The 9,113-nt window shown below is 35.3% G+C and overlaps 1 protein-coding gene across 1 annotated transcript; it reads left to right on the top strand.

Moving 5' to 3' along the window:
- The first annotated feature begins 216 nt into the window (after nucleotides 1-216).
- Nucleotides 217-8,497, top strand: LOC133032906 (molybdopterin biosynthesis protein CNX1-like). Its single transcript, XM_061107372.1, has 13 exons — nucleotides 217-532; nucleotides 827-953; nucleotides 1,991-2,121; nucleotides 2,543-2,644; nucleotides 2,720-2,803; nucleotides 3,336-3,563; nucleotides 3,929-4,119; nucleotides 4,313-4,417; nucleotides 4,607-4,906; nucleotides 6,999-7,156; nucleotides 7,286-7,392; nucleotides 7,922-7,978; nucleotides 8,170-8,497. Exons 1-13 carry the CDS (start codon nucleotides 338-340, stop codon nucleotides 8,383-8,385), a joined length of 2,001 nt encoding a protein of 666 aa, XP_060963355.1. The 5' UTR covers nucleotides 217-337; the 3' UTR covers nucleotides 8,386-8,497.
- Nucleotides 8,498-9,113: the final 616 nt, after the last annotated feature.

Genomic DNA, 9,113 nt, shown 5'->3' with positions numbered 1-9,113 from the left:
AATAACTATAACGTACATGACTATGAGAAAAAATTTGACTAAAAAATTATTTCGGATGCTAAAACACATAAGAGTGTATCAATATATCCATTTTAAAGGGGTTGCATTGTAAAATTTTCTAAATATATATATATTTTGTAAATTTACGTGATTATAATTCAAATAAATAAATAAATAATGTAATTTTTATTTCAAAAAATAGTTTACCCATATTTAGAGAGTGAGCACTCTGAAGTCTGAAGGGTATTCCTACCATCTCCTCTCCTCTGTCAGCCTCCTCTCCACATTTTTCTTCTCTTATTTTATCTATCCAATCCGAGCGGGAAGGTCATCATCAATGGAAGCTAATGATGTTACCGGGAGGGGAACCAAAACCTCCATCGTTTCAGTCGATGAGGCTCTGCAAATGGTGCTGGGAGTTGCCCAGCGTCTGCCTCCGGTCATCGTACCACTTTACGATGCGCTTGGCAAGGTCTTGGCTGAAGACGTTCGAGCTCCAGACCCTTTGCCTCCTTATCCTGCGTCTATTAAGGTCACACAATAGCCATATCTTTACATAATCCACTGCCTTTTTTTTGGGTACTTTTCATAATGAATTAGCAGCTGGGTATTGCTTAGTTTCTCCTTAAATTCAGTAAATTGATCCACTTGGGATTCCTTTTCTTTGATTTTTTTGTCATTTAATTACTGGGTTTTGGGTGTTATTTGTGGTTTCGTAAATGTCATTTAAATCTGGCGCTCGCTTGTGTATTTGGATTCTAAGCTTCTGTAGTTTATATAATGTTTCCTATTCAATGAATTTTCGTTCTAAACCATTTGGGTTCAGGATGGATATGCTGTTGTGGCTTCAGATGGGCCGGGTGAGTACCCAGTGGTTGCTGAAGCTAGAGCTGGAAATGATGGACTTGGTGTGACTTTGACTTCAGGAACTGTTGCATATGTCACAACTGGAGGTGACTTGCCTTTCATATCATTTTTTCTTTTAAGAAATTTTATCTCACAGCTCACGTTTTTCGGCAGTAGATTTCCTGTCATTTCTTACTTCATTAGGCTCTGTGTTAGAAACTTAGTGCCATGAACTTGTATAAGTCACCTTCTATAGTGAAACCACATTCAGGAGGTTTGAACTGGGTCCATTTACCTTTGGCTCCTCATGAAATTGGTAACCTTTTTGAGCATCAATGATTTTGGATATCTATCTATGGTAATGCATATAATAAAACTAAGTTTAAATCTGGTTGGAGGTTTAACTCCGAGTATAGAGGAATTAAGGGAGGCCTAGTAGGGGGATACAAGCCCTGGCTTTTGGTTAAAGGTGATATTAGAAATTGTTATTGAGATCAGCAACTGACTCATCAGCAATATTTAATAAGTGACTATATTCAATTCAGTTTGCACTCACATTTACACAATGGTGTCTATTTAGTTTTAGCCATAGACATTTTTTAGTAGGGAGCATGTCACTTTTGATTATGTGGTTGAGATTGGGTACACATATCATTATGTAAAAAGTGTGTGCGATTTGTGTGTATTACAATCAATACTCTTACCATCATTTCTCCATAGAAAGAATTTCTACTCTTTAATTTTTTTAAGTGTAATTTATAATATTTCATACTCTGACCATCAATTTCTCCATAGAAAGAATTTCATTAGCAATTACTCCTTAGCAGAATAAATTTTCTACTCTCCTCTTTTTAATAAAATAAAATAAATAAGTTAAGTTTCTTTTTTTTTTTGTCGACTCTGTTGACTCTTATATTTGATCAATATAATACTGTTTTAACTTGGCAATATCTTAGCTAATTCAAAATGATATCATTGGAGTTACTTGTTGTTTTCCCCTAAAAGTGAGGACTTCTTGATACCGATGATTACAATGCATAATGGAGCTTTGGAGTCATTTGCGAGCTTTTGTACTTAATTTCATTCTGTGAATAGATTTTAATGTCTGTTCGTGCCCTCAATTGTTGGTATGGCCTTTGCTCAGGACCAATACCTGATGGAGCTGATGCTGTTGTTCAAGTTGAAGACACTGAACAAATTGAAGAGTCTTCACATGAATCCAAACGAGTCAGAATATTGGTACAAACAAGAAAAGGAACAGATATCCGCCCGGTGGTATAATATCATTACTTGACAATATGCTGATTAAACTTTCAAATTTATTTGTTTATATTGCATGGTTGTAATATGACAAAATAATTTTGAATTTATAAAAATGGATATCTACTCCCATAAATCAAAATAAGCATATTACTTTTCACATATCACAAATATGAGAGCTTATGGATATGTAAGATGTCTCAAGAATGGCGGGAATAGACAATTATAAATAACTCTTTTATCAAGGGAAAATGAGTTGTTTTAGCATGCAATGTGGAATGGCTATTGCAAGCTTTTGTACTTATTTACTTTTCTTTATATATGTCTATAATTATTATTGACTGAAAGAAGCATTGTAAAGATTCCCAGAGATAATGTAGTACGCTATTTATTTTAGTTCCTATTTTAATAAGTTCATTCATGTATTTGCTTGCAGGGATGTGACATTGAAAAAGATGCTGTAGTCTTAAAACATGGAGAAAGACTTGGAGCCTCAGAAATTGGCCTGCTTGCCACTGTTGGAGTAATGATGGTGAAGGTATTTAAATAATATACTTTGTTTACTTTGCGCGTGTTATTGCTGCAAATTTCTGATCTGTTATTGTCATGACAGGTGTACCGGCCCCCAACTGTTGCTGTCCTTTCTACTGGAGACGAACTTGTAGATCCATCAACAAAGTGCTTAAGTCGTGGCCAGGTATTAGATTTGGATGTCTATTGGAGAAGCTCAAACTTCAACCCTGGGGTCCTTTCAAAATTTTCTAGCGACAATGATGCAAAGAGATAGCTTTAAGCTTTCAGTTTGCAATTATTGTCAATCAGAACTGTAGATTGAAACTCATCTATATCAATACCTAATGCCTCCCATGAGGGTAAAACATGAAAGCTTGAAATACTTCTGATAATCCATGAGATAATTTTGTTTAAATTTTTTTTTTCTCTCTTAACTGGAAGGTTTTTCCTTTGCTCTTCTCTGTTTTTACTTTCTGTTTTATTGTGTTCAGTACCGTCTTTTGTGTGTCTACTTACCCAAATAATTAGAAAATGAATATATTATTCATTGTCGATAATGAATTTTCTACAAGAATTCTACATTTTTGTTTAATGTTGGATTATATTTCAGTCATATTTGCCAAATCTTTTCTATGCATTGGAATTTTGTCAATGTTTTTTTCTTCCTATGTGTTCCGGACAGTTTTAGCTGTGAAGTTAATTCAACTCTTCTGCAGATTAGGGATTCAAATCGAGCTATGATATTGACAGCTGCAAAAGAGCAGCAGTGCAAATTACTTGACCTGAATATCGTAAAAGATGATGAAGGTGAACTAGAGAGAGTTGTAGATGGTGCAGTTTCTGCTGGTATTGATATTCTCTTAACTTCTGGTGGTGTTTCCATGGGAGACAAGGATTTTGTGAAGCCACTTCTCAAAAAGAGAGGAACAGTGTATTTCAGTAAGGTAGACTAGTTTTGTATAGACGTAGTCTAACTATTCTTCCACTGCTGTCATGCGATTTATACATTATAAAGGTTGATATTGTGTTTGCAAGTTGTTATAATTTGTTGTTATGACTTATATATTTTGGAAGAAAAGAAGAAAACTTTTGATAGGAAACAACTTATTTTTTATCTCGAAGTAATGTAGACATGATACGAAATTGGTCCAGGCATTCTTCCAAGAAAAATATATTTTATGTATAATTATGAATAAATAAAAAATCAACCACTAGAAAGTAACACAAGCAAACCCTTTGGAACACCAAACACAAGAGCTCCAAAGTCCTTACGTGAAAAACCAAAACTAACATTGATTTGACTATTCAGGTTAACATGAAACCAGGAAAACCTTTGACATTTGCTGAGATCATTGCTAAACCTGCAGCAGATAGGCCAGAGAAAAAGATTCTTGCATTTGGTTTGCCGGGAAATCCAGTGAGCAGTCTAGTCTGTTTCCATCTCTTTGTGGTACCTGCCATCCGCCGCCTTTCTGGATGGGCAAATCCTCATCTTTTAAGGTTGCTGGAAGCTCTCTGTCTGTCTGTCTTTACATATATATATTATCCAATTTTGAATCTACATTTTAAAATTGACACAGCATGTTGAATTATTCAATTAATCATGTTTATAAACAAGATAAACAAAGTCATTTGCTAAATCAAAAACTCTGAACTAGATCATTTCCCTAAAGTCCTTATTTCTTATTTATAGAGTGCAGGCCCGTCTTTGTCAGCATTTAAGTACAGACCCAGTCCGTCCAGAATTTCATCGTGCTATTGTTAGGTGGGAGGTTGATGATGGATCAGGCAAGGCTGGGTAAGTTGTGCAAGGAAATTGTCATCTTGAATTATACTCGTAAATATTCTGGGTTCAGTTCCACCTTTTCTGTTCTGTTATTTTTTTGGACTTCCACAATACTTGGTTTTTCTTCCCCCTCCTTTGGCACGTTTAATAAATGGTTAATCTTTTTCTTATTATGTTTCATTTTCTTTTTGGCGATTTAAGTTTTGTTGCTGAGAGTACTGGTCATCAGACGAGCAGCCGGCTTTTGAGTATGAAATCTGCTAATGCTTTACTGGATTTACCAGCAACAGGAAGTGTGATGCCTGCTGGTTCTTCTGTGTCAGCCATCATATTTTCCGATTTAAGCAGAGTTGCTATTGGCAAAAATCCTCCCACATCCAATCCAACTTCTACATTGCAAGCAAATGCCAAAAAAGAAATAAGTACAAATGATTCTGAATTCAGATTAGCTATTCTTACAGTTAGTGATACTGTTGCATCGGGGGCTGGACCAGATAGAAGGTATGAAACTCTATATTGCATACGAATTTGCTATTTTAAAGTGATGTTGGCTTGGCTCTGTGTAATATTAATCTATCATCTATATTTGTTTTCTTGAAAATCCAATAGGAAACTTGGTTCTGAGACCAATGCATCTAGGTACAGCTCTTTGAATTATTGTCTTCAATAGGGTCACTTTCTGGATGCCAAATTGATAGTAGAGTTGATGTTCCTCCTTCTCAAAGTTTGAGATTGAATGGGTGAATGCTCTTCTATAAGGATGTTTACTTTAGCCACCCGGAGACCATCCTAATGGCTAGCCATACCTTTTAAGTGGTTTAGCATCTGATTGTTCTGGAGTCAGGGACAGGGATTTGGGTAGCAGTTTCAAAACTTAATTGCATGCAGATACAATCCTTGTTATATATACACAAATAGATTACCGTATTGATGCTAAAGAAAATAGAGAAAAATTTAATGTTGCTCGTCAGTGGAAAACATAGGAAGGGCTAAATTCTTTGATATAAATTAATGTATCCTCACTCAGTTACAGTGTTCCCAATGAAAAGGGAAACATGAAAGGATAACCCTTAATACTTCAACATCTGCATTGTTGGATTATATTCTTAAATTATCATATCAATCTAATGCTGGGGATTTTGAAGTTTGGCATTGAAAATTGCTTGCATCTGGATACCCCTTTTTGAGTATACTTTTCAATAAGGTCACTAGTTGATGCCAAAGAATCGCAAAGTGGTATTGCTCCTGTTTTAAAGCTCAAGCATGGAAAGTACTTAATGCTTTGCAACATATTCAATGCTATGCCAATCCCCTTGGGAAATTTCCCAGTCCATGGAGTTTTTTTGATGTAAATCAATGTCTCCTCACTCATTTCCACTATTCCCAACAATAAAAAAAAGTAAAGAAACATGAAAAGATAATCCTCAATACTCCAACAAGTGCATTGTTGGGTTATATTACTAAATCATCATACCATTCTAATGTTGGGGATTTTGAAGGTCGACACTGAAAGTTGCTTGCATCTGGATACCCCTTATTGAAAATACTTTTCAATAAGGTCACTAATTGATGCCAAAGTAGAAGAGCAAAGTTGGTACTACTCTTGTTTGAAGCACAATATGGGAAATACTAAATGCTTTGCAACATATTTAATGCTATGCCGACCCTCTGGAAAATTTCCCAATATTCCACACCATCATTTCCAGTCCATGGAGTTCCAAACAAGGAAATAAAATTTCCATTTCCAGTCCTTGGAATTCCAGCCTGTAGGAAATAAAATCTAAGTCATTATCATGTTCACTTGTTGATTACTCTTTTTTAAATATTTGTTTCAAGATCATTTTCAAAATATATATGGGAGTTTATATTGTGAGGGTGTGCCTTTTGCCCCTATTATAAAAGTATCTTTGTTTTGGCACATGGTGAAATTAACTTTTTTATTTTGTTTATATGACAGCATATATAGTAGTTAGTTATTTAAGATCTCGGTCAGTTTTTTGTGAAATTCTGGATAATTTAATGTGCCAAAACATAAACAAGCTTCAAAACAATTTATCACTCATATAAAACAAGTTTCACAACATTTTCTTTTGTTTTTTCAGTGCCATACAGAATTTCTCAAATTTTTATGGTAAGTTCTAAATAACTATATTGTATATCATCATATAAAAAAATTAAGATTGTAATTCATTCATGTGCTGAATAAACTAAATAGATTGTTTTGAAGTTTGTTTTATACACACACGAAACAAGTTGTTTTGAAGCGGCATGGTAAATTATTTAGAATTTTATAAAAAATTATAGGGTCCTAAATTATTATAATGTACAATCAAAAATAAAGACGCTCTAGGAGCAAAAAGGCACACTGCCACCAAAACAAAACTCCTACATATATATTTTCAACAGGCGATTTTGAAATATGTGCAATATATGTGTCCTGATTCCTAAGCAAGGAAACTGATAATTGTCTTGTCATGGCAAAGAATAACCCAAGTGCTAGTCAACAAGTTAATGTTTCTCTCCGCGTTGCATGTGCTGGAGTCCTTTTTATAAAAGTACATAATGTCTTACAACAAGATCTATAACTTTGCAGTGGTCCTAGAGCAGTTTCTGTTGTAAATTCATCAGCAGGAAAGTTAGGAGGAGCTAGAGTTGTTTTGACAGCTGCAGTACCTGATGATGTGAGCAAAATCAAAGATGTTCTGCAGAAATGGAGTGATATTGAAAAAGTTGATCTCATCCTCACCCTTGGTAAAACAAAAAAAATTGTATTCACATTTCGGTTTAAACACAAGGATTTTTCCCTTTGTATTTTGAGAAGATTTTCATCATTACTTTTGAAGTCACACTTTTATAACATTAGTTTTTGTTCTGATCAAGGTGGCACTGGTTTCTCCCCTCGGGATGTAACCCCTGAAGCAACTAAGTTGTGTATTGAGAAAGAAACACACGGACTCTTGTATGTCATGATGCAAGAGAGCTTGAAGGTGAGCTTCCCTCTATTGTTATTTTTACCAGATTCATTGTTATTATCGAAATCAAATTGAAGAATGCAGTTGGGGGTGGAAGAAAGAGGGAGGTATCGGAGGAGCAGGACTTTGGGGAATGGGAAGCTAGAAAGCTAGTACCTTATTTGCCATTATACTTAGATGCTGTATCTTGTAGTACATTTGAACCTTTACCTATATAAGTATACTGCATTTGCTTGTCATATTATTTTTATAACAAACAGTTGGCCCCGATTCCCAGTTGAGAACACTTTAGGCACCCACTTGAGCTAGCAACAAGTGGTGCATGTTCAAATGTGAATTACATTACATTAAAATATCAAAAAAGAGAGATTTGAATGGTACTGCACTTCAAATATCTTATGTTTATCATATTTGGTCCAAGTTCTGTTGATTTTGTTGTGCTCGTGTTGTGTTTGCCAATTTTCTAGTGCACTGATACTTGTGGTGATTTGCATAATCTTTTTTCTTACTGGTCATATAAGTGTCATTACTGTTTTCGAAACAGGTGACGCCATCTGCTATGCTGTCACGCTCAGCAGCTGGAATAAGGGGATCGACACTGGTATGCTCTCTCTCTCTCTCTCTCTCTCTTCCCCCTCTTCTTCCATCATCACATATTTGAATTTAAATTTTTGCGTGGACATTGTCATTTCCTCATAAAGATAAAAAGATCTAGAAAATCTCGAGTCTCCAACTGTCCTGGTGAAATTTCATTTGGTGAAAATTTCTTGAATAACATAGTTGTATATTCAGATCATCAACATGCCTGGGAATCCAAACGCAGTTGGGGAGTGCATGGAAGCTTTGTTACCTGCCCTTAAGCATGCATTAAAGCAGATAAAGGGTGACAAGAGAGAGAAACATCCTCGCCACGTTCCTCACGCAGAAGCCGCTTCTACGGATGAATGGGAGCGTAGTCATAAATTGGCCTCTGCTGACACTGGAAAAAACTCGTGCTCTTGTGGCTAAGGGTCCTCTGGGATTAAATGGTACATGAATTAATTCAAGATGTTAGCACAAAAATTACTTGCATTAATAATAATAATAATAATTTTCAGCTGGAGTACATATATTCCATAAACTTATGCCTTATTTTGATTAACTAAATTTATTTTGGAAAAAAGTTTTTCAAAAATTAAATAAGCATTTAAAATTTAATACCTAGTGCAATAGAATACATATGTGGGAATTACCTAGTATTTTGAGGCAGTTTGGTGGAGGAGGTGGCCATGGAATGTGGTCTGCAACACCAGAAAACTGCAAAGTTGCAGCAGGAGAAAGCTGATGTTAAAGTTGCTGATAATTCTTCAGATATGCAGCAGCTTTCGCATAGATTTTTGGCGCCTTTTGAGTGTTTTTTCCATGAATGAAATTGTTTATGTCCGACCAAATAAACCACAGTGCAAAAAAATCATTCCCATATCAGATTTGGGGTATGTTTTGGACAAATTAAACAGAAAATCAGTTATGTTTTGGACAAATTAAACAGAAAATCAGTCGGTTTCAACCCTGTAGCAGCCTGAAGATCGAAAGCAAAATTAGTGTACCTCCAAACTGCTTTAGCATGCTTACAACTAAATATGGCATACCCAACTGATTCTCAAGCATTGGAACATAAGCTACATGCAGCAGAAGTGAGTTAAATTTTGACTTTTGGTGGTAGGTTTAGACCCCAGAAAGTTTTTCACCAAGTTTCC

This window comes from Cannabis sativa, unplaced genomic scaffold (genome assembly GCF_029168945.1).
Source record: "Cannabis sativa cultivar Pink pepper isolate KNU-18-1 unplaced genomic scaffold, ASM2916894v1 Contig1, whole genome shotgun sequence".
NCBI classification, from domain to species: Eukaryota; Viridiplantae; Streptophyta; class Magnoliopsida; order Rosales; family Cannabaceae; genus Cannabis; species Cannabis sativa.
The sequence above is the reverse complement of the archived record's forward strand: the minus strand, read 5'-3'. Positions and strand labels throughout refer to the sequence as shown.

Coding starts and splice junctions, on each gene's coding strand:
- LOC133032906 (XM_061107372.1), top strand. CDS start 338: ATGGAAGCTAATGATGTTACCGGGAGGGGAACCAAAACCTCCATCGTT. Junction 2,645..2,719: donor TTGGAGTAATGATGGTGAAG/GTATTTAAATAA, acceptor TTGTCATGACAG/GTGTACCGGCCCCCAACTGT. Junction 4,907..6,998: donor GGGGCTGGACCAGATAGAAG/GTATGAAACTCT, acceptor ATAACTTTGCAG/TGGTCCTAGAGCAGTTTCTG.